The following is a 26,598-nucleotide window of genomic DNA, read 5'->3' as shown; positions in this document are numbered from 1 at the left end:
TCTTCCCAAATCTTTCTCCGCACACACCATATCTCTCAAGTTCAAACGACAGGTGTTGGCTGTGTGTTAGATTTAAACTGTGCACCTGTTCACTCGGCTTGTCTGAACAATACAATACGTAACTTCTCGTCTACGTGGCATGAGACTTTTTGATCACGCATGTGTTAGGCATTTGGTACTGTGTGTGCATGTAAATCTAGCCCCCCTTTATATCCTCAGGTGTGCAAGAAAAGCAAAGATTCATGTCCTCCAATGTGAGGCAAATGCGCTGTTAGTGATGTGACCGGTGCTCTTGTATTCAAGAGTTTGTCTTCGTCCAAATGCATTACAGGAACGGACTTGGAATAACGTTGTGAGGGAGTAAGGCATGCCTTCACTCGCTTGAACAAATGCATTCCATTAAATAGATTTACTGATTTTTTACCATGGATCGAATTGGGTGTGTCGAGGCGACTTACGAATTAGAAAACTGTAATGAATTTAATTTCTAAATCAATGCTTAGAAATTTTTTGCTCAATAAAGTGACAAATGAACTGATCCCTAACAACAAATAATGACAATGTTCTAGATTGCTTACATAATACTAGAACAGAAAAAAATATGCCCGGCCCCTTAGATAGATGAAAATACCGAAAAAAATATTTTATGCTTCAAAAAGCATCATATCGTACATAAGGTAATAATGTCGTTCAAGAGAACGATTCAGCGTTCGTATTTTGCCAAGAAAACGATCAAGGACGCATTTTAGGATGCGTTGTATAATTTATGCCAATTATTTGTAATTTAGTGTGAAACACAATAAAGAAAGGATCGGTGTTCGTTTGCATTATTTCAGGGTGTAATGATTAGATTTTTACTTGTATTTAATTCTCAACTGTGTATTTGTCCTACCGTGCAATTTTCACTCGCATTAAAGTTGGGATCCATTAGTAGCAGACATTTTCTGGAGCATTATAGCTTCTAATGAAACGAAGGCTAGAAGAGAGTAGCATAATTAAGTGACTTTCTTCTCAGTCTAACTGCATCTAGACGTCAATAAAGGAGCACAAAATTATTCCTAACTTTGTTTGGGTTATAAATGAAGGTTTGCATTGAAATTCATCCTCTGCATTAATGGATAATCCGCATTAAGCACAAAAGAGAACGCAAAGCCTTCCGTTAGCGATAGAATTTCTTGTATGCTTTGTGGGCGGCCGCCAGTGGTCAAGAGCGTGTAATTACGCAATGAAAAATAAACTAAGATCACACCACGCAACAAAGTCATGTGTTTTGAAGCTACAAAGAGCGCGACTTGAGGTCGAACCCGAGATTAATGTTTAGAAGCTTACACATTCAGTAATTGATTGCTTTTAAATGATCTTGATGGCTTTGTGGCGATATCGCAGGTTTTATTCATGCTTTAATGAATGGTCGAATTAAAAATAATGATAGCCATCGCAACTCTTTGTGGTTTAAGGATTATTTAGGAACTTGGGCAAGGGCAAATGGCTGTTCTTTTATTATGTGACATCAATTATTCCGCAGTTCTGAAATATAACGACGATGTTTTTATCGATTAAAGTATGGAAAGGCTTTTAAACTTGAACATATATGTCGTGCGCAAAGTTTTATACGGAAGTAACTGGGTACTGGATTATTGGTAAAAAATTGATTAACGTCGTATCGAATCATTCAATATAGTTACCACACGATATGAAATATACAGTACTTATCGCTATTGTACAATTTATCATGATCAGTTATTGATGAACTGATAAGATCTCTACAGCAAAAAAAAATTCGTCCACTCAGTTTCAACAGTGAGAGTATGACGTAGTAAATAATATTTATCGTATTTTTCTCCCATTACATTCTAATTTTCGACAACACGGAATGAAGCTTGAGTTTATTCATTGCAGTGAAGTTATTTCTAATAAACTCACACTGAAGGTAAATGAGAAATTGAATCAAGTATTGTGATACAATGCTCATAATGAATAAATTACCAAAGGATTACCGTATAAATACCGAAGTCAATTTTAATCAAACGTAATTAAAATTCCCATCTATGAGTTTTTTCGGTAATCCAATAAATTTTTATTTATTTGAGATGATTGAAAACATTTCAATGATGATTGTGGAAAGCGAGCTGTACGCATGATTTTCTTTGTATGGCAATTTTCCCCAGTCAAATGACTAAGCGTTACTGTCTTGGAATATTTTCTGTGTTTCAGCAAATTCTGCTGCAGAGCATTCATTCAAACATGAATGTGATGACATTACCATTGAAATCCATTTTAGTTGATCGGAGGAAATTTTATATTAAAAATAACAATAAAAATATTCAGTCGTTTTACTTGTATTTTGTAATTATGCTTAATCATTTTTAAATGAGAACGCGTAACTTTAGTTTAATCTCCAGAATAAAATGAAAACCTGGAGTCTTCAGCTCAAAGAAAGCCATTCCAGTGTTTGTTCACTATATAATGTAAGATCAGGAACGCCGTACAAAATCTCCCATTCGTTCAAATTTCACGGTGCACTAAATTGCATGTGATCAAACTGACTATTAGAAAACGCTTAGCATTCTTTAAGAGCAGTTTAGCCAGGACTAAGTTTGTTTGAAACTTAATCGCAAGCATTCTACGTAGAAAATAGCGTTTCGCAGCCTCATGGCTATTTATGCATGGCTCATAAATTGTTAACGAACATGCGTGTGCATGTTCTTGGGTGGGTCCTTAACAATGGTGAGCTTTGTTCACTTGGGGGAAGGTAGAAAGAAGGTCTTCACATTTATGAACTTCCTCGGACGTTACCATCAAGCGTCCAAGTTCTGCGCGTCCAAATCTAAACTATGCCAAAATTCCGTAAATCAAGTGCCTAGTAAATACCTTAGACTGATCTTTCAGGTGTCAGCTATTTCAAATCCAAAAGTTGTCATGTCATTGTCCCTTTGACTTGAGATTGCAACTATAATTACCAGTCTTTTAGATACTAATTGCATAGACGTCTGCTAATGTCTTTTTCAACAAAGGACTAAAATTATTCGGAGGAAAACTGACAAAAAATACCATGATAAGCTGTAAAATGGTTTTAAAAAATATGAATTGGTTATCACATTCACTTTTAAACCTCACTAATCGTTTTCTATCTTAATATTTTTCATCGAAATTAAGTTTGAGAATCAAAATGAATGTTCAGCAACTAACGAACCTGATCATTGATTTTGCCTCATTTTCTGGGATTGAAAGGTTAGAAATGGATTTCGTGAGTAATTCATCAGGTATGTGGTCAAAATAAAATTGAGTGTCAATTTCAAATATTTTTGCTTCTCAACTAAAATAATATTTGTCTTAATATCATGAGCTTATATCACACGTCAAAAGTTACTAACTGTTGACGTAAAGGAAAACCTCGGGGAGCCAAGAGATAAATATTGTCTCATTTAATCTACGGAAACAGTCATATGATTCAAGTTACTTAAATGAACAATTTCGGTAAGCTCGAGATTTTGCATCTAGTAGCATACAAGCGTTGATTTCCAATGCATATCTCAATTATTTTGAATAAAGTTTAATTTTCAGGACGTGGTGGCGATGAATTTGAAGACCTAGCCCACCAACTGAAGTACTTAATACCAAAACAAGGATTTTTTAGCTTCTCAATGAGAAAAGGAGATTCTTCTAGGTGAGCCAACCTACTTTCGTAATCTGCAGAGATGGTAGAACTAATACTTTCTAAAATATTTTATTCTAAAATGACTCAATTCTTCCATATACACTGTTTGTCATAAAATATATAAAACTACCCATACGCTTTCTCGTATATTAAAAATTCAATATATTAAAACAAATTTCAATCATTAACGTATACTAAAAATCCAACTATAAGTAATCCTGCAATAAGAGTTGTAGTAATAAAGTCTTATCCCATTAATAGAACACGTTAAATATTATTGTTGCTTGAAAAATACATGTAGTTATTGATATTCATCAGACTAAACCAATAAGTACTAGAAAATTAAAATGAAGACAAATAACAAGCATCTTATAGCGATTTTCAAATTTCGTTTGTGAATGTGTTTGAAGTCTAGCACCACAAATCTATAGGGGATGTTTGGGCGCGTATCCAGGATGTTTATCGTATATACGATTATTACCTGGGCAAGAAAATCCATCTTAGTGTGAAAATAAGAAAGGATTGGAGGAAAGGACTATATAATTTTTTTCAATTAGTAGATGTATATTAAATTGCACAGATCCAAAATATATTTTTCAAATTTTGAAACAAGATTGAAATTGAAGTCCTGACTTTTGTATAAAATTTGGGTTTACAGCTTCTATAAATTCCAGGAATAATCATGAATAGGCAACGCAGGGCTAACCTTCAATTTTATTTTATTAGAAAAACTAGATCAATGTATATCATCTTGGAACTGCTGAATTTGCACATCGATCATTTATTGTAGAATTTATTTATTTCATGTCACGTACAGCAGCACTAACCACGAAACCGCCATTTGGAACCGGCGAAAGAAACTTGCAGAGAAATTACTTAATAGACAGCAGTAGCACAGGATGCTAACTGCTTGCGAGGCTGTAAAAACTATCAAAATTATGTTCTTTGTCATTCTTTAGAAACATGGGTATACTGCGTAAGCTGGTCACCACAATTGTCACATCCCAGGATAGTCTACACGCATACAAAGATGTGAGTCATTTAATCAAAAGGAATTTGTGTTTTGAAACAGACAATTCATAGTAGGAATTGTTCGAAGATATTTGTTATATCTATAATAATCATTTCTTTAATTTTCCTCTGGAAGACAAGAAAAAGGATCAAATTATCACTTGCAATTGTTTCAATTATAACCAAATGAAATTTAAGTTGTAAATAATTCTTGGAATACAAAACATACTACAGCTAAGTCAGGATTCATCTCGATATTCAAGATAGAAATGTACACAATGGCTGTCAATCCTTTGAGTATACGTGTGTGTAAATCAGGCACTGTTATTTGATACTAGACTAACAGACGTATGTTCTAGTCTTTCTTTAAGACTATTTGAATTAATGATAATCTTCTGGATGCCAGATCTTTTTCAAAGTGTTAATGAGCGGTCTATACCTTTTCACTGCAGAGGGACTGGACCGGCCTAAGGCTGGTGGTGTGCCGTAGGGCTGACTTGGCCGGCGTCATAGACGTCTTGCCCTGGCCTCTCAATAACAGAGTGAGAAAACATTGCACTCGTGTAGCATTTACTCATCCGCCTACAAATGCTACTATCCGGATTATCAGCTCAAATCAATGTGACATCCCAATAATATAACACATAATCATTCGAGGCTACGATTCTATTAATTAAAACTACCTGAAAACGCCATTCGTTTAACTTTAAAGCATGCATTTACATTTTTTTCGATTAATAAGGAGGCACTCCAATTAGAACATTAATGGATTAAAAGACTCGATTGAGACTAGAGACCCAATGATATTTTAAGATTTGTTTATAATTTTTTCTTTATCGCCCTAAATTCCCTCAGTAGCAGTATTTAATCAGATCTCTATCGCGCGAACAATCTTGGTCGAAAGAAATATCTAAAGAAGATAACAAACCTGTGACTTAGACCTAATGCGAATGCGTTCTGATGACAGGCGCTCATCCTCGTACCAGAAGACATTGAATTCTCAGCTTGGGAGGCGTACCGAGCTAGTGCCGCGGTACCGGCAGTGTACCAGTACCTGACTGCCGTGTCGGTACCTCCTCTTCAGGAGCAGCTGGACGTGTTGAGGCGGGAGCCCTGGTCCAGGCGTACCAACCTAACCGGTCTCGTCATGCGATGTTTATCTGGGGACGTAAGTTGATTTATTCATACAAAGCCCATTTCATATTCTTCTGTCGGTGCGTCGGCAGTAGCAAATACTTTGCATACTAGTCAACAAATGTACTTGTGATTTTTCAGCCGACTCTTGATCGCAGCGATAAGGTAAGTAGTCTAAGTCTTCCTTTGACATTACGCACTGAACTTCAGCTATTGACGCTTATACAGATGATGATTAAACTAGCATTTGAACACCTGAGCCTTATCGCTGGTAAGTGAGCTTCCATTTCGCATTAGTTGATAAAAAAAGGGTTAGAAGATAGCGTGGTCGCAACATCACTCAACCCATTAGAGTTCCATTACCACAAGGGGAAAGTCATCAAGGAATTGTTTTGAAACATCTGAGTTCACAGATTGCTGATTGATTAGGCCCCGGCCCAGTGGATGGCTTTTAAACATTACATTTGTGTCACAACGCAGGTAAATGTATCTTCAGAGCATGTTACCTATAACGAGCATAGAAACTAAGCAAAATTCTGTTTCAAATTAAACCAGTGATCAAAATTTATCAATGAGTTTCTGTGTAAGTCCTCAATCATGAGTCCAATTGGGTGATCGACTTGAATTAATAGTATGTTTTACACGTTTGACCCAAAATAATACAATAAGCATGATAATAGATATAATCTCCGAGAATTTAGGCGGTCTGAATAATCTTAGAAGTCAAAGACACCCTGTGAATCAATTTCATAAGTAAGCTAAGTTTAGCTCACTAATTTTTTAATCAAGGTCAACGTTGCAGCTCAAGAAACTGCATAGCAACATGTGAGCTGTTTTTTGTAGTGGCCCTGCACCAAATGCATTATAACGCCACATTTGCGTTATAATGCAAGTCAATTCGTTAGGTTTAACAAAATTTGGTTGCAGCGGCCCGCTTCACATCTCTCATTCTGTGATAGAAGAAATAATAACTGTTTTAAATTCATTTTACTGCCCTTTCATGGTCTGCAGTATCCTCCGTTCTCCCTGACGTCACCTATGCCAGATGGAACTATTACAGTATCGGGGTTCGCTGGTGACGTTTGGGCAAGCCTCGAAAAACACCTTTCTTTCAGGTATCACGCTCGACAGTGCAGTATTGCTTGGTTCTTATAAAATATCAGACTACATTGCTCTGAATGAGCGGTGAACATGTTAAACCTAACTGGAAGCCGAATCGTTTATCCATTCTTTGGTATGATTCAGTGATATAGAGTGAATTTATGAATTTTTAATGATAATCTTCTTTGTTCGAAATTAATATTTATTATTAGATCATGAGAGGCTTTTGCTAAAGCTTGTATTTCCAAGCATTTTGTATATATCGTAATATATCGAATTTAAAAATGCGTGGGATTTTGTAGTAATTAAATTGATGCAAAAACGAGCTGCGACACACTGTTTAAAATATCATAATTTTACTTATTATTTGCAAGCTTCAAGCAACTTTAACGACAGACATCTTTGCGAGGTAATTTTTCAGATCCGAATGTCGTGCCCCGGACGACGGGTTGTGGGGAAATTACGACGCTGCCACTGGTCGCTGGGACGGCGCACTCGGTCAACTCCAACGAGGCGACCGCGACGTTGTCGTCTCTCCCTTCCTCGTGAACCTGATAAGGAGGAAGTTCTTCGAGTTCTCGAGCCCGCTCTACTCTAGCAGGTAAGGGCACAGAAAAAGCACGTCAGGGCATATTTTCTTAAAATGGTTTTGTTGAATTTTCAGTGAAAGCCTTTGTCTCAAAAGGATACTTGTATGGTTTTCTTAGACAAAAATGGTAGTCACAGTTCGTTCCCTTTAACCTGAGTCCTAATCCATAATTCCCGCCGAAACATCTACTCCGCTCCGTGGTTTTTGTAAATTGCTTCATTTCGTACTGCTCCCGTCGATGACAAACACGTATGATAATTTAATGTTCAATATTCGAATAATTTTCGTTCCATATCTCTCGAAATATCCCACAACGATCACCACTCTCCGCAGGATGGCGGTGATCGTCCAGAAGCCCGAGTCATTCTCCTCAAGCTCCAACTACACTCGAGAGTTCACCGAGACGAGCTGGCTCGTCGTCGCCGGTCTTTTCCTGTTGTCAGTGATGACCATGAAAATCTTCAGCAATTTCATGCAGTCGTCCCGCACTTGGAGCGATTGCTTCATTGAAAACGTACAGATTTTCTGCAACATGGGTGAGTCAATACAGTTAAATTTAAATGATCTCGAATGTATACATCTGCCATCGGATAAAATAGCATACAAATCTATGCTGCAGGTATTGGAGTAAATGGATGCAACAAGCACGGAGTCCTTGCGAATTTAAAATTTCAATTTCGATTTAAAGTTATTTAGGTTCATTTAACTTATAATCAATAATTTTTTTAATTGAAACATCCCAAATCGACGCACCATATAATTGAGTAATTTTGAATTCACTAGTACATAAGCATATCAAGCAAAATTTGAACACCCGCGTAGATAATGAATATTTAATGTATACTGACATTAAAATAAATTGTGCATTAGTCTTGATACTGATAAAACCAAAATACATAAATATTTCATAAAACTTGTTAGCAACTAAATAACAGATGTCGCCCACCAGGTTACAGGGGCAGCGCCCCTGACCGCTGGTCCTACAGGATTTGGCTCCTGACGGCGCTCTTCGCCGTGGTCCTGCTGAACGTGGGCTACACGTCCTTCCTCACGGCCATGCTCTTGTCGCATACAAGTGAACTCCCAATCAAAACTTTGCAAGATATATACGACAAGAAGGACGATTTCTCTCTGGGGCTCGTCAAAGATTCTTCCACTGTAATTCTCTTCAAGGTAGCTTTTTCAAAGTGATTGTCGGATAATTTAGAAGTCGTTGAATAACGATCATTTGAATGAAACCAGACTAGTAAATAATTATCCGGTTCAAGTTAGTTGTAAACGCTGTCTGGAATATTTGGGATGGAAAATAGAAGTGCTAACAAACTCTTAAACATTTAAGTATACCGCCATTGACTTTAGATTCTTTGTGGGTTTGACACGAAGTGGCGTACATTTAGTTAGCTTATGTATGAGTATAATTTGCTGATGGCCAAAACAATATGCGTAAAAGTCCGGTTTATGTTTCAGTTTGCAGAAGACAACGATGTATTGTTACGAGGTTTGTGGAGGGAAATGATCTCCAAAGACCCTCGAAACCTCGCATCCGAGAAAGCCAACGTCGAGAGAAGCCTTCACGACCGTAAACATATTTCAATCATGGACTATGATTATTACATGAACAATTTGGCGGTAAGTGAAGGTGATAAATTAATACGGAATGTACATAACTCTATTCCTTCGAAGATAATATATCTCGGTTAAACAATGTTTTCGGCAGGCAGCCGGTGTGACGTTCAACTTTGGGTCGGAGTAAACGAATCTAATAAGAAACTTTAATCTGCCTATATTAAATTATGTCTAATTAAGAAGAACTTGATACATTGAATGTTATCGAAACATCGATTGAAGTTTAACATCGCTTCAAGCGCTATATGAATTGTAGCTACAAGCGCTACAGCAATAGGAGCTGTCATTCAAATAAAGCAAACTAAATTAAACTTTAAGAACGTTCCTATCGATTTTGAGCTCTATAATGCCAAGATACCAGCCCAAATGTTATTGAGACTTATTCATTATTGCGCGGCGCGCAATACCTGAATTATTCAATAATCGACTCAATAATCGTCATGAAGGATTCGTTTGCATCTCGCCATGTCTCCCGATTACCTGTCAGCCGTAGTGTTGACGTATGCCCTACACAAATACGACGCGTGACCGCCACTTACGACTATGGACAAGCCGTGACCGCCACTTGCGGCTACGGACAAGCCGTGACCGCCACTTACGACTACGGACAAGCCGTGACCGCCACTTACGACTACGGACAAGCCGTGACCGCCACTTACGACTACGGACAAGCCGTGACCGCCACTAACGACTACGGACAAGCCGTGACCGCCACTTACGGCTACGGCGCTAGCTGCAGATCGTACTTCTGTATCGGCTACAACAGAAGAACAACCCTTTTAGGCGCACATTTTATGATCCTCATTTATACAGGCGTCGTGCACAATAAAGCCTTGCCAGAAGACAAAACCCATGGCTGATATAAACGAACTCTTTCCTATGTTATGTTATCCTTGTCTCCTGGTGAAGCCAAATACTGCTACCAATCTTTTATAATCTTTCAGTCATACTCAACTTATTCGCACAATCTACGTTCGATTTTATAATATCAAGAAAACTCTGGATCACGCTTCACTCCCGCATATATTATTAAGTCTAATTCGACAAATTTATTTATAGCGAAATCTATCTACTTTATATTACGTAGATATTATTATTAACTGCTTTAATTCGTTTTAAAATAATTATCTAGAGTCAATTTGACGTTTCCTCCAGTTGTTCAATATAGTGTACAGTTTAGTTTTCATTACTATAAATTAATCTCAATCGAATATAAAAATTCTATCCGGTTGTCATTTCACTTCAGAGGTATTATTCGTAAGTAAATTTTATCCAGACAAATGATACGTGGGAGGAGTTTATCAAACGCTCGATGTCTGCTGATGAATGTCTCAGATAGTTTTTTCTTAACAGGACTGCCATCTGGCTGTCTTGCCTGAAATGGTTATTATGTCTTCAACTTCCTTCCCGCTGAGGCGACAACATCCTGCCAACCAAATCATAAACTACGTGTAAGTTTGCTATCTAGGCTCAATAGACTATGTAAATACTTCTTCACCTTGCAAAATTATACATACCATATCAAATCATATTAAAATTTACAAATAATTTTATTTAAAATCTCTTCGTTTTAGTGACACCGATATAGGGTAACATGGGGCAGCGAGCCCACTGCGGGTCATGGGTCCATAGCGGGTTTCTCACTAAGTATGGCAGATATTGGTCCGTGTTCTCTACCGCCGGTCGACAGTTTCACTGGGATGAAGTGTACGGATTTACGTTTTATTAAGTGTTTGCGTTATTAAGTTATTTGTGAATAACTGTTTTAGCCCAGATAAAAATTTTTTGCTGCAAAATAAAACTGTTTTCGATTACTGTAGATGAAGCTCTTGAAATTACTGTGACTTAAATTTTGAAAGTAATATTTATAGGGATAATTTTGAGATCAATTTTAGACTATTAGCTTTTAAAATAAAATGTTGACACGATATAAATTGAAATGATACCTAGTGAGGCAACGGGCCCACGCGTGTCACGGGGCAAAGCGCCTATAGTGAAGTCTTGTGTTATACATGATTAGATTTGTCTCAATGACCTTTTTCAAAACTATGAATAGTTTTTTTAATTACAAATTACACTTCATATTGCATGATTTTTTTATTTGCCGCCTCAAGGCAGCAGGTTTAGTTTCTAGTTATGCGTATTTGTGACCCCTTATCGAGTTATTGACTCTTGCCTTGCCAAAAGTTGATTTCAGTCAACACCAATGAGCCAAAAGTTGGAGTTTTATGGTGTTAGCTGAAATCACGATTAGGTACGAATTCTCTGCACATAATATCTGGATTATGGACGAAACTAAAATGAATTTTTTTTTTGTGATCAACTAAATATATTTTTTTCTAGTCAAGGATACATTTTTTCATGTCAAGGACGAATTTTTTATCGCAAGGATATTTTTTTCAAGTCAAGGATATATATTTTTATGTCAATGAAATATTTTTTTTCACGTCAGTGATAGATTTTTTAAGCCAAGAATATATTTTTTTCATGTTAAGGATATGATTTTTTGAGTTGTTAATAAATGAATGAATGTCATATTTTTTATTACATTTTTCTTATTTTTAACAGTAAAGTGTTGTTTTATCATTTTTAAACGAAAAATATGCAATTGTGGTAAAGGGACCAAGGGTGGGCGCCTTGCCCCAAGCCCATGGGCCCATTGCCCCAGGGGTGGGCAATGGGCCCATTTTGACACTTATTACAAAATAGTGTTTCATTAAAAATTGAATAACTCTATAGGCGTCTAATTCACATCATATTCATCCTCATTAGTTGTACCTTTAAACAAAACAAAGAACCACTTCGTATCAATTAAAACTTCATCAAAAATTTAGTTTAAAAAGGGGGGGGGCGTGATGCCCCATGTTGCCCTATCAACGCAAACAATTTTGTCATTCACAGTAATCACACGTTTTAGTTATCTCTCGTAAGGAGATCAGCCAATCAAGCAAACGAAAATTAATTTATAATCTATCCAATCAAAATTAAACACTACATAACACATACATACATACAGTTCTGAAAATCATTGAATCTTCATTCCGATGACGGTGGGGCAGCTTTTGGACCAGGTATTAGGTCTATGGGATCAATTTAATAGGAGGGATGAATCCACAATTTGTTAACAGATGCTCTTGAAAATTGCAAATAAAAATTTCTCTTGTAAACTTAATAAACTATTGTTTAACTTAGCTGTCGTTTCCCATGTTTAGTCGATTAATCTGCCATCAGATTGCTGAAGATGTCGGAGAGCGGAGTGCTGCGGAAGATCTTCAAGAAATGGCAGAAGGCAGCAGAAGCGTGCGAGTCGGAGCAGCTGTTTGCGCTGGGGCTGGCCGAGACTTACACGGCCTTCGTGCTGCTGGCGATCGGCATGATCGTCGCCTGCGTCGTACTCGTCGTAGAGAAGTTCCAGTCAAGGAAAACTAATCAACTTTAAATGGATTCTCCAGAGTGATAAAGTGAATAAGTATTATTATGCCATGAAGCTAAGATTCTGCCATAGTTGTTGGAAGCTAAGAGGGTCGATAATTATTGCAAAATATGTAAGATTAACGCTGATCCGATTGCATCCAGATATTTAGTGTATGTAGTTCGTCAGGTGTCGAAGTAGATCCGAAAACTCAGATTCGTAGAGCATATTCAGACCATGCAGAAGGGTACAAGACTAGACTCAGATTATTCTATAGCTTGAAAATTCAGCTGGGAGAATTGAATTTTTTGTGGGGCGAAAAAAAAAACAATTAGCATGCCCACTCAAACTTCATGATGCTACCTGGAGTGGAATAAAACTTGTCTTCATTCACTCGTCAGAAATTGTAACAATTGATTACGTTAATATCAGCAAGCAACACTGCTGCATGTTATTTGTTCCTTTCATAACAAGATTGCATCTGCGACTCATTCTTGCATCTTAAAAGTGGTGATGATTGTGTTCAGAGAATTAATGAATCACTTAATCTAGATTCATCTAACAATTACAGGAAAGCAATGCACTATCATTTGTGTTCAATGGTTGTGGACATCTGAGACGAATAATTCTAGCTGTAAAGTTTGAGCAGCCATGAACTTACACATTGCATTATATGGTAGAAATATTAGTGTCCGCGCTGATTAGTCAATTCCGGCCTCTCAATATTTCTAGACATAACAGAATTCTTACAGCTTGCTAGGGCTTTGAACCCACAACTCACAAACTCAATAGCCAATCAAAACCGAATTTTTTAATTTGGTCCTCATTTTCTTGTACATTGTCTTAACTTTATTTGAAATGAATTCATTTCAAATGAACGATTTGAAATGTATTTCTATGGCCTATAGCCGTTTTTTCATTTTAATCTATCTTTAATAAACGTACTCTTATTTTGTTCGAATGAAGAGGACAATCATTGCATAAGCTCAATTTAGGGATAATGTCCCGTCGACAGGCTCAACAAAGGCCTCATCGAACCACGAGTTGGAGTCGTAGATGTATTTTATTGACTTGTATTGAAATAATCCTAACGAATTTATACCATAATATGTACAGTTTCGGACATGTGAAATAATACATTCAATTATTATTTGAAGCATTGTTACGTACTGTTTACTGATTCCAAACTATGCGGTGGCACTTTCTGATCCAAATTATTTCAAGCTGTATAAACCCATTGACAATTTCATACTAAATGACGAAATTGTTTCTTTGTTAACTGTTTATGTTGTAGGCTCAGTTGAATTTCTTCGATACGAAAGTTGCTGTTTAAGTAAAGAACATAAATTCAAAACGGTTTCTTTTAAAAAATGCTTAATCGATTCGCATCTAAATTCTTGACTTGTCCTTTCTGAATTAATACTAATGCTAATAACTACCTTATCAGAACAAATGACAAATGTGGATCTAAGAAGTAACCAAGCAAACGCTAGACCTTTGTTCACGCGAATAATTTATTCGTGAATTTCATTTAAGAAATACCTGACCATACCCAGGGGCATACCAAAAAGTGTATTATGGGCCTGTCAAAAAAGTGTAACTAACTTCACTACGCAGTCATTCAGCCTGAAGTAATTTCGTGCAATATTGATTCGTTCTGCATTATTTGAATAGACATGGGCAATGTGCAAACCGAACGGCTTTGGCTTTGTCTCACTGATGTTAAAAGTGGTCATTCGCGGGCATGCCGGCGCAGGTGAAAGAGTATATTTATCTGAGCTCCCATTACTCTTTTTCCTATCAGTCATGGGAACGTTTACTATCTGTGAGAAAATTACCGATTAAATTTCACACTTATTCTTGATGGGTCCCGGATGTCTTGGGTTTTAAGAACTAAAATATGTCTAATTCCATATTGATGGAAATTCAAACACTGATATAAAATGAAGTCAATAAATTATTTTAAAACTTTCCTGCGTGCATTACACGGAATTTCCGTCGTATTATTCTGTCCGTTAAGATATTTTCCATTAATCAATTTAGTTCATTGTTAGATAATCGAGTACTCGCACAAAATGTATGCAGATGAACTATTTAAAGTGATAATTGCAATTTCTTCATTCTTTGGAATCCAAATTCTTCAGATGGATTCTGTGAATAATTCAACAGGTATGAGTGTATTCAGTGTTTTTCGTTACCAGGTAAGAATTGCTTCGAAAGATTTATAATTCTGGGTTACTATCCCTACAACAAACATAACTCTTGCATTAATCACAAATGAACTTATAGCGAAGGCGCTGGTAATCTTTGAAAATATTTGAGACATGATCGCTATTCTGTGTTACCAATTACGCATGAACGTAAATACACAACATAACTCACATTCTAACTTTAATCATTGTTTTCTATTGCTAGTTTGAGTTATTAGATAAAATAAAATCTCATGATTGAACATTGTTTATCCTCCGTCAGGCTGTGGGAGTGATGAGTTTGGAGACATCGCCCGTCAACTGCAGTTCTTAATATCAAGGCAGAAATTAGTTAACTTCGCACCTACAGAACATGTGTTAACGTAGGTCGTTAGTTCAGTATTGTGATCATAATGAATTTTTGTATTATAAGTTCGCATTGTTGTAACGCAAGGATTGTCTGAGCATCATTATTCACAACACTGATAGTCAGCTTAATAGTCCTATAAATCAAAAGATTTTTGATATTGATACAGAAATGCAAACATAAACCACTAGTTATGGTTGGTAAAATTTGTTATGCACTTTAAAAAGTTCATCAGAATCCCGCATCAAAAAAAGTAATGAAGACAATTATTCAAATGACGAAAGAATTCTTCCTCGTTCGTGTTAAAAAGCGCATCGATGAGAGTAAAAGTCGCATAAGATTTGTGGACGGTTTTGTCGACTTTGATTAACCTTCTAGACCGAGAGAAAGCGGTACCAGATAAATATCATGCCTCTTGTATTCGTTAATAGCAACAAGATATATACAGTATGATTTCCTAGAACGGCTTTGGAAGCTTATTGATTGACTTAAACTCCGGTTGAATATTCTTGTTAATTAAAAGTTTCACAACACAAACCACCAAAAAGTCAAACAACTATAAATCACTGAAAATAGTTATTAGTGTAAATAATGTAGTTTTCAGCAGCATAGTTGAAGATGTACAGACCTTCATGCGGTTGATGTTATAGTCATATTTCAGTTATACGAGTTACCCTCGGAAGCTGACCATCACCGTCATCACGTCGCAACATGAACTACACGCTTACCAAGACGTGAGTCAATCAATCAAGTTATGAAGTTTTCTCCCCTTAGAAATTTATTGTATGCCATAAAGTTGTCCCTGTAAGTCTTTGGTCGAAAAAGCATAGCATTATTCATTTATTCCATTTCAAAACACGGGATTCCACTAAACGGGGATTTTAAATTTCATCTTCATAACTATAGTCCCTAATGAATTAATAACTATCATCCCGAGACTTTTGGATGCTCAATGATTAAATTAATTGAATTTTTCTACAATTCTGAATCAGACCGAGCACATTACACCATCAAGCTGAGCGCAGTAGAAAATAAATTAAGAATCATTGATTCGTATGCGGTCTGATGTATGTGATCACCCCATGAACGAAAATTTATTGTCTATTTTAGCTATAGTCTCCTGCTACAAATATGTAATGGAAATTAGAACTCAAATCTTCAGACAAAGCCGCCTATATAATTTCATCTGAACTTATAATCATTATCAAGTGAGAAATAAAAGTGTGAGAAATTCATCATTCCTCACCGTAAGGTTTTATTACACTAGGGTTTGTTTATAAGATCTGCAATGAACTTAATTATCCTAGTTGTTGAATCCGCTTCTCTAGCTTCATTCGGAGAATAAGTATTTGGTCTTGATTGGGGGTTCTGCCGAGGACTTAGCCAGTCCTCATCGTAATCAATTATCGATTACTATTTCTGAAGTTATTATTGACTATTGCCAGTTATAAAAGCCATTTTTAACCGATTGACAACTTATTTGCATGAACGTCCAAGTATTTCTACCGTCTTGCTATAAACTTGTTTCTCTATTTCTTGGTTTGTGTGAATGTCGTATGAATTTCATTTTGTTCATTTTTTGCTCTATCAATTTCATTCACTTAATCTGTTGGGAAGTTGGACTTAGTTTGAAGGTTACAATTTCAAATTAATTCAAATTCTAACTTTCATTTTATAAATTTATTCATTAATTATTCTAAATCAGATTAATCGATTAAATTTTTTAGTGTTCTTTGCTATAGAAGTGCATTATTGTGTTACGTCACCTTCAAAGATCACTATTCATACCTTAGCCCTTAAGTCTTTACCTCAATTTTCCAAAGCATCAAACGTTCAACTGTTCGTCCTAATTTTCCTGTCCAACTTTCCACCCCTTAAACTGATTCCCACTATTTTCCTCCAATTATTTTTCCGTCATAAAGTAATCTCAATACAGGGCATTTGAACCTCAGGTTCGTAGTGTTTTTCGTGCCAAATTGATATTTTGATCATATATTTTAACCATAATTTGCTTAACTGGGCATTTATGCATGATATAAAATTTAAATTTATTTCTTCTACAGTATACATTAATCCGATCCTGAGACTGGCCGGCCGTACTTTATTTCTACGTCACTCATTCGTCACGTGCTCTTTCAACCCGTCAAATTCAACTTCTTGTTTACCGTATACTGCATTCTGGGATTCGGCTCTTAACCACCAAACTTTGCCCGCATTACAAGGAAGAAAATTTACTTCAAATCAAACTCAAAACATGTTGACTAAATATAAATAAAACTTTCATGATTATATCTTTAATTTGACACCCTGTCAATTGTGTGAAAACCTCACACAAGTCCGCTCATTTTCTCATTGTTTGCTTCGACTGCAGGTGGACTGGACTGGCCTAAAGCTGGTGGTGTGCCGTAGGGCTGACTTTGCCGACGCCATAGATGTTTTGCCCTGGCCCCTCAATAACAGAGTGAGATAACATTGCACTCATGTAGCATATATTCCTCCGCCTACGAATGCTACTTTACGGATTATTAGTTCAAATTGATATGAAATCCCAATAATATAACAAAAAATCATACGCGCCAATTATTCTATTAAAACCACCTGATGACGCCATAGCTCAAAACATGCATTACAATTTTTTCCGATTAATGAGGAATCACTCCAATTAAAACATTAATGGATTAAAAGACTTGATTGAGACTGGGGACTCAATGATATTTTATGATTTGTTAATAATTTTTTCTTTGCAGCACTAAATTCCCGCCCATCAGCATTTGACAGATCTCTATCGCGCGAACAATCTTGGTCAAAAGAGATGTCTAAAAAAGATTACAAACCTATGACTAAGAATTAATACGAATGCGTTTTGATGACAGGCGCTGATTTTCGTACCAGAAGACATTGGATTCTCAGCTTGGGAGGCGTACCGGGCAAGTGCCGCGGTACCGGCAGTGTACCAGTACCTGACTGCCGTGTCGGTACCTCCTATTCGGGAGCAGCTGGACGTGTTGAGGCGGGAGCCTTGGTCCAGGCGTACCAACCTAACCGGACTCGTCGTACGGTGCTTATCTGCCGATGTGAGTCGAGCTTTCCTTCTATTCCCTCGTTGTTCGTTCCCTTCGAAATTCTATTAAAGATTTGGCTCAAACATGTAATTTTGAAACAATCTTCCCAGTGAAGGAGGAACAAAATAATGTGTTTTTTCTTTGAACATCGATTCATAATGGCATACTTCGAGACATTCATTCATAAAATTCACCGATAATTTAGCAACGAAGAAAACGTCAAGTAAATCCATTATATGCTATTACATCTAAAAACGCTTCGGAGATTAGCTCAAGCATCAGTTGAAAAATAATATAAAATACAAGTAAATCAATATTGATGATCAAAATATACAGGAACAAGATTAGAACCTAAAGCAACTAAAAATATACAAATGAACCTATCTATTTACAATTTCAAAGCGGTATGAACTTTACGCCTCATCAAGACAAGGTTTTCTCCTACAAATTTGCAGTGATTTGAAAATCCTTTAAACCCGCACCACTAGAGGTGATTCCCTCTCAGATACATTCACTGTTCAGACAGTCACAGTCGCACTGTTCAGCGTGAAGGCACATAACAAATTGAAAAGGCTTGAACCTGTGTCAAGAAATCTGCCTTTTTGGCTTTGCCATTGTGTTCAGAAACCTAAATTTTGTGTTACGTAACGTCATTCCGGCGCAAGCTGCTGCGCAGCGTACACAACCAAATTATTAAACCAGGTTGAATCACATCGGGACAGGAATAACGTCATAATAGCCGACGATGGAATCAAATTTGAAATGATCCACTAGTAAAAAAATGCAGCTGATATCGAAAAATTATTTTTAAAATAAGATTTTTAATTCTCTGCACATTGTTTCAAACAAGCTACCGAAATAGGGAAGAGTGCATTAAATAGGTTCCCTACTATAAACATCAGTTACAGAGTCAGAATATCTATTAGTCAAAAACTCTTTATTTTACTAAGCACAAGGCACGATGGAAATCCATTCAATTTAAACACATTACGAATAAATGTACAGAATGCAATTCATTGAAGTTGAAACAAACGCTTAAGAAACTCTTGCCGACCGAGGCGGGTAAATGTGGGTTTGCGGTAAACAGAAGTCTGGAAGCTGCCGTTTGATCTAGTAACTTTACCCCACCATTAAGGGATCTATGTACTTAACATTAAACGTAAAATTGGCTGACAGAAGTCAGTCAGCGGCTTGAACAACTAGTATTATCATCATGCTAACTGAACGAAAGTAATATCATGGCAACTGCATGCGCCCGACTCGGCTTCTGTAAGAGTGCAGCTTCCTTCGAATCTCTACTTCAGAAATGCGAAAGTATAGGTGCCTTACTTCTTCATTCACTCCTTGATTCTTTTATGGTTTTTATTCCAGTATCCTCCGTTCTCAATGACGTCACATCAGCCTGATGGAACAATTACAGTAGCGGGTTTCGCTGGCGATGTGTGGACAAGCCTCGAACAACATCTTTCCTTTAAGTACATCTAAAAACTAACAATTATTCAATACAAAATTCTTTAGATTGACAAAAAGTTGAACCTAAATGCACTTTAAAATAATTGAGTAAACGACACGGATATTTCCTACTTTCTCTAAAACTAAAATATGTCTGCTACATAATCTAAGAATCCTAACTCGTGAGCTTCACACAACTACTCGTGAATTGAATCATGCTACTTGCTATTTAGTTTAGTATTTAGTTTCGTGCAATATTTCCTACCACTTGCTGGTCCGAATGTCGTGCCCCGGACGACGGACTGTGGGGAAGTTATGACGCTGCCACTGGTCGCTGGGACGGCGCACTCGGTCAACTCCAACGAGGCGACCGCGACGTTGTCGTCTCTCCCTACCTCGTCAACCTGATGCGAGGGAGGTTCTTCGAGTTCTCGAGCGCACTCTACTCTAGCAGGTCAGGGCACTGGTTGACCTGCTAGCTTCTTCAAAAATTGCCTAGAAGGCAATTTTCAATCGTTACTTCTCTATCTAAAAGTTTTAGAAACATGATCACTTAAGATCATGTGCATGACATTCATCGTTCGATTCTGAAACGACCTTCCCAGTAAAGGAGGACAGAATTTATGTCTCTTTCTTTCAAAAACCTGCATTTCTGAATGAAAAACTGCAGTTTATTAAGTACTGAAATCGATTCGAGCCCGAATCGCCGAGAATATTCCACAACAATCTCAACCTCCTACAGGATGGCGGTGATCGTCCAGAAGCCAGCGTCATTTTCCTCGAGCTCCAACTACACACGCGAGTTCACTGCGACGAGCTGGCTTGCCGTCGCTGGGCTCCTCTTGCTGTCCATGATGACCATGAAAATTTTCAGCAGAGTCATGAATTCTTCCATTACCTGGAGCGATTGCTTGATTGACAACATACAGATTTTCTGCAACATGGGTCAATCTACTTAAATACTCACTTGTAACGTTTAATTAACTGTTAAAAATTTCTCTGTATATATATATCGATCAAACCGTAAATGTGAAGCCTACCTAACTTATGGACTGGCCAACCGATTATTTGAAAAATACAACTAAGAACCCCCAACTTCAGCAAAATGTTTTGTACGTCCTTTTTCTAGAATTACCGCTGATTTTTCGTGTATCAAGTGCTAAGAGAGTTGAAAATATTCACACTTTTTAAAAAATTTATACCTTAGAGTGAGTCGCTTAGACAGTAGAATAGAAGAATAGAATAGAAGTGTCGGCACTGAAGAAATAGGCCCATGGCCTGTTGCCGATTCTTGAATTCTTAGTGACTTGATTCAAAAGGGATCCGGCCTTTGGAACCCGATCTTTCCATAACTGACGATTAATTGAGATAGCTGCTGGACTTATTGCCTGGTCCGTAATTTGCTAGGCATTTTAAGACTGAACATATGCTCCTGCATAGCTTCGTCTAGTGACTCTAGTCTATTCTTGAAGATGTTCATACTCGGAGCGTCAACGATGCTATCAGGGAGGCTGTTCCACATGTCGCTGACTCGAAGCGAGAAGGAATGTTGTCGCATGGATGTGTCACAACGCAGTTTTTTTAGTTTATAGCCGTGGCCCCTGGTGTTTGCTCTTGTTTCAAATTCTACTAATCCTTCTGGGACCTGAAGGTGCTTGAAATTGAAGGTGCCTACAATAAAGTAAACGTAGGCCATTCTTGATATTTTCGAAACAATAGTAGGTAATCGTATATAGCATAAAACTTGATCATAACTACAGATGTCGCCCACCAGGTTACAGGGGCAGCGCCCCTGACCGCTGGTCCTACAGGATTTGGCTCCTGACGGAGCTCTTTGCCTTGGTCCTGCTGAACGTGAGCTACACGTCCTTCCTCACGGCCATGCTCTTGTCGCGTACAAGTGAACTCCCGATCAAAACTTTACAAGATATATATGAAAAGAAGGACGATTTCTCTCTGGGGCTCATCAAAGATTCATCTTCAGAAATTCTCTTTGAGGTTTTTCCTGGGACGTTCCGAGAATTTAGGAATTTCCCATTTTTCTTTGTATATCAATCATATATATGTATTTCATTTGAAGGGAACAGTAAAGTTTAGAGGCAATGTTAGCAATACATAGCAAACTTTCATCGTAGGAACTGAGACTACGGCATGAATAATTAAATTGTATAACTTCTAGGATATTTTACAGAGAACTAAAAATTGCGATCTAATCCAATTACCGTCATATAGTTTGCAGAAGACAACGATGTATTACTACGAGCTTTGTGGAGGGAAATAATCACCAAAGACCCTCGAAACCTCGCCACCGAGGAAGCCAATGTCGAGAGGAGCCTTCATGACCGTAAACATATATCAATCATGGACTATGATTATTACATGAGCAACTTGGCAGTGAGTGCATATAACAAATCATTTCCTTAGTACGTAAGCTCATATTTGCCCTGAAGGCGGTCCTTGAGAAATAAATATCTGAAACCTGCTATCTGATAGTGTGACATGTAAAAATGCAAGTCGTATACAAGTAAATCTGTAGACTTCAATCCGAGGAAAATTTGATTTAACTGTCTAATCCTCGCGTTACATCTGGTCTCCATTTCTTAGTAATTTTACATAAATCGGTATGATGTAATCGAAATAGATTGGCATTCATCGTTTAAAGTGAATTGTCTGGTGGAGCAACTATGTTGAAGGCTGAAAAATGAAGTTATAGTGAAATAAAATCTAATATAAAGTTAAAATTTCGTTGAGGTGATAAATGCCCAAACACAATACATGTAACGAGCCTTGTTACTATTAAAAATTACTGATTAATCTCAACCTCGGGCAATTTAAAAATCAATTTCTTTTTAGAATAGCAGCGCTATCATTATTTCGGTTTACGTCAACTGTGTGACGTAAGTATTTGTCCATTATATTCATTTTTTGAGTAGTAGTCAGGAGCATCCAAATGCGGTGTCAATGACATTTAAAAATGAATACCTACTAATGGCATGTGCGGCCGTCGACAGACTGCCTCAAGCAATGCTTATTCAACAGCTAATCTACCAAATGTTTTTTAACAGGACTGCCGACTGGCCGTCTTACCAGAGAAAGTCATCAAGGCTTCTATTGCATTCCCAATGCGCCGAAATTATCCCGCCAACCCAGTGATCAACTACGCGTGAGATTAAAATCTGAGCTCAATTCATTACTTGCTTCTTTCTTCGTCATAGAAGATCACTTAGTCTAAGAGGAAGAATCTGCATGAAGCTTCTAGGGTTGATACTCTTCAAAAAAAAAACCTTGTTTACCTGCCAGTATTTAAATGTTTAGATGATAGGGTAAAAATACAGGTAAAACTATCATTTAATGGTTTTTAAGAATTCAAGAAAGAAAAGAAATTTGAATTGCTCTTATGGTTACCAATTAGCAATATAAACTCAGAATTTAATATTCATTAGATCTAAAATCAATTATTTTCTTGTATCGCAAGTTAAGCAGGAATTTAAAAGCAAAGACAATACTACAAAAATTCACCATATCTTTATAAGAGAAATCGTTTCGGAGTCCAGCTCCAACGTCAGTTCATGACACAAAAATTCTGTTCAGAAAAAGTTTAGTCTTAGAAACCCAAAAACAATCAATTAGTAAATTAAAATGCGCTGTTATGTTTCAAAACGGAAAATAAATATATAAGACATGAAATTAACGCCAGTTACCGGCCTATCTATTTACTATTTCAAGAGGAAAGTAGCTAAAAGCGGACTTCAGACTATAGGCTTCTGTTTGAATAAATACAGGGATTCTAAAATTCGTAGATCATTAACACTGGATGTGGAAGCTAGAATTTTGAAATCACTATCAGATACAGAGGTGTTGCTCTTCTCGGCATGAACACGTACAGCAGAATGAGGTGGATGTGCAAGTAGGTTCCCCGTTCAATAACTATTGCCCCTATGCTCAGCCAGCCTAGTACAGAAATTTCGGGCCGTCATACCGACGTACGCTGATGCGCACTGCGCACAACTATAGCTGTAAACTAGTGACGATCGCATAACAACAGGTAGGGTATCCTCATAACTAAAAAACGAGCCGATTCGAAAATTATTAACTAACAACACATGGAGATTTACATCCGGAAGATATTTAGCAAGTAAAACTTTTAATTCCTTTGGCATGGTTTGGGCATGGGGCTTCCACTCGACCCTACAATTGGCAATATATTCATGTGTTTTCACGAGGCACAAGGTTGGCAATTCTCCTCTTAATTTTAAGCCAATTTTCTATAACCGACATGTTAAAGATACCTTTTTGATTTTCAAGCATCCCTCTCATGTGGGCCTTTTCTTTGACTATCTTAATCTCCAACATAAGTCTATCAAATTCACCATGGAACTGGAATCAGACAATAGCTTGTCTTTCCTTGATTGCAAAGTTGCCAAATCTAATGGCCGTTTCCAAACTGCTGTTTTTAGAAAATCGACATTTACCGGCTTAAGCACCAGCTTTTTAGCTTTTGCTCTTTTCGTTTCAAGTTATATGGGGCCCAAACATTGATAAACCGAGGCTTTCGCATTTGTTCTACTTTCCTAGTCATGCACTCTGAATTTGAATTGTTGCGCATATCTTTTCACAAAATGGCTTTTCATTGCACCTGGTGTTTGCCCAAATTAAAAATTTTATGTCCAAACAATATACTGCAGTCGTAACCAAGTGTGGCAATAGGAAAGTTGTTTACTGTTCTTTTCCCTACTTTGGCCCCACATCTGAGACTATGTCAAAAGGAATTTAAAGTTTTATTTGCTAAATATCTTCCGGATGTAAATCTTCAATTGTTGCTAGTTAACAATTTTGAATCAGCTCGTTTTTCAGGTATAAGGATACCCTACCTGTTCTTATGCGATCGTCACTAGTTTGCAGATATAGTTGTGCGCAGTGCGCATCAGCGTACGTCGGTATGACGGCACTCAATTTCTATACTAGGCTGGCTGAGCATAAGGGCACTAGTTATTGAACGGGGAACCTAATTGCACATCCACCTCATTCTGCTGTACGTGTTCATGCCGAGCAGTGCAACACCTCTGTATCTGATAGTGATTTCAAATTTCTAGCTTCCACATCCGGTGTTAGTGATCTACGAATTTTAAAATCCCTGTATATATTCAAACAGAAGCCTAGTCTGAATGCCGCTTTTAGCTCCTTTCCTCTTGAAATAGTAAATAGATAGGCCGTTTACTAGCGTTAATTTCATGTCTTACTTTTTTTATTTTCCGTTTTGAAACCTGACAGCGCATTTTAATTTACTAATTGATTGTATTTGTGTTTTTAGGACTGAACTTTTTCTGAACAGAATTTTTGTGTTATGAGCTGACGATGGAGCTGGACTCCGAAACGTTTTCTCTTATAAATATATGGTGAATTTTTGTGGTATTGTCTTTGCTTTTAAATTCCTGTTCATTAGATCTACATCATTGAAATTATGAGGAAACAAAAGGTAATTTCATAAACTTCTAATTTTCATAAATTCATAAAAAACTTCTAATTTTACTGTAATTAATTGAAAATTCATTGGAATAGTTTTGCATACGATTTCATTTCGTGGGTCTTATTTTTGAGTGCGAATGAACTAACCACTTATCTATTTGTGTCAATATAACCTCTATGGAGTTTTTTACTTATTCATGCCAACCAAGGTTTTACACAATTAATCGTTTCATCTGTCATCAGATTGCTGAAGATGTCGGAGAGCGGAGTGCTGCGGAAGCTCTTCAAGAAATGGCAGAAGGCAGCAGAATCGTGCGAGTCGGAGCAGCTGTTTGCGCTGGGGCTGGCCGAGACTTACACGGCCTTCGTGCTGCTGGCGGTCGGCATCGTCATCGCATTCGTCGTACTCGTCGTAGAGAAGTTCCTGGGTAGAGCTAAATAAATTCAAATCATCAAAATGAAGCTCATAAATGAGTATAAACAAAACTTTGCCAGATGTTGACATTACTTTAGCAAAATTTTAGAATTATGAAGAGTGCGTTTGATACGAGAGTTTGCAGCATTCTGTTCTGCGACACACTGTAATTAGTCGTCAATTACTTCATCACGCAAGACAATATAACCATTAAATCGTTGTGAACTTTTCTAATAAGCAATGATTACCCAAAACATCTCATATACCATTCCAGAAAAATCGTAAACAAAAAAAATCTAAGAATATTCCACCAACTTCAGCAATTAGGGAATTCAATGAGAAGCCATAGTTTGAATAAATTCAAATAGAAAAGGAAACCTGTTAGATATTAGTTACAGCTAGTTAGGCTGCAACATTGTTCCGGTTAAATTCATGATAATTCATATGAGCTCTGCACAGCGGAGCTCCTATGACTGAAAGTTCAGTCATTTAGAGAAATTAATTGTCCATATTTTCTGAGTAGAAGCGCACTCTTTTAAGCCCCGTTCTCACATAGCCGGTTGAAGGGCCGGAAGTCCCGGAAACGCCAAGCCGGTTGATATGCCGGATTCATAGCCGGTATATGGGGCAGGGCGTAATATGCAAGGGGCAGGGCTTAATATGTAATGCCCTCCAGTTAGCTGTCCCGTAAGAGCCGGTAGGTTTCCCGGAAGAGCCGGATATTCGGGAGATCCGGCTTCAGTAGCCGGGATATCCTGCAATACCGGCTGTCAACGTATTCCCTGTACTCCCGGGAGCCTGCCGGAAGTCCCGTATGCCTCCCGGATTTCAAGGTAGATCGCCGGAATTCCCGGAAAAAAAACGGTAAAACAGCAGGTAGAGCCGTTTGAGCAGTAAGAACTGCCGTAAAACCAGGGTAGGCCCGGCTTTTTTCCCGGTATTCCAGGTAAGTTATGCAAATTTAGGCCCGCCCCCTTTCAATAAAAGCTTTCAATGTTCAATGAAAAATTCCCCTATTTAATTTAATACCTTTTCCACAATATTCAGATCTAAAGTAAATGGGGACAGGTATTATAAGTTTAAAAAGTATATTAAAATGTTTAAGGAACTTTATTG

The 26,598-nt window shown here is 37.3% G+C and overlaps 1 protein-coding gene and 1 long non-coding RNA gene across 2 annotated transcripts; both read left to right on the top strand.

The window, feature by feature from the left end:
* Positions 1 to 4,621: 4,621 nt before the first annotated feature.
* On the top strand, positions 4,622 to 25,509 carry LOC108670391 (glutamate receptor 2). The gene is made up of 10 exons (XM_047881864.1): positions 4,622 to 4,690; positions 5,122 to 5,211; positions 5,637 to 5,837; positions 6,815 to 6,918; positions 7,326 to 7,505; positions 7,827 to 8,029; positions 8,443 to 8,666; positions 8,961 to 9,122; positions 10,473 to 10,570; positions 25,311 to 25,509. The coding sequence occupies exons 1-10, from the start codon at positions 4,622 to 4,624 to the stop codon at positions 25,507 to 25,509; spliced, it is 1,530 nt and encodes a 509-aa protein (XP_047737820.1).
* LOC125178343 lies at positions 16,849 to 19,682 on the top strand. The gene is made up of 4 exons (XR_007156867.1): positions 16,849 to 17,039; positions 17,459 to 17,548; positions 17,961 to 18,161; positions 19,521 to 19,682. It is a non-coding gene; the product is annotated as an uncharacterized LOC125178343 (long non-coding RNA).
* Positions 25,510 to 26,598: the final 1,089 nt, after the last annotated feature.

This window comes from Hyalella azteca, unplaced genomic scaffold, assembly GCF_000764305.2.
Source record: "Hyalella azteca isolate HAZT.00-mixed unplaced genomic scaffold, Hazt_2.0.2 contig9014, whole genome shotgun sequence".
NCBI classification, from domain to species: Eukaryota; Metazoa; Arthropoda; class Malacostraca; order Amphipoda; family Hyalellidae; genus Hyalella; species Hyalella azteca.
The sequence above is the reverse complement of the archived record's forward strand: the minus strand, read 5'-3'. Positions and strand labels throughout refer to the sequence as shown.

What these genes read in the sequence shown, in the direction of transcription:
- LOC108670391 (XM_047881864.1), top strand. Translation starts at nt 4,622, where the DNA reads ATGGGTATACTGCGTAAGCTGGTCACCACAATTGTCACATCCCAGGAT. An exon ending in CCACTGTAATTCTCTTCAAG is followed by an intron (nt 8,667 to 8,960) that starts GTAGCTTTTTCA and finishes TTTATGTTTCAG; the next exon opens with TTTGCAGAAGACAACGATGT. An exon ending in AACCAAATCATAAACTACGT is followed by an intron (nt 10,571 to 25,310) that starts GTAAGTTTGCTA and finishes ATCTGTCATCAG; the next exon opens with ATTGCTGAAGATGTCGGAGA.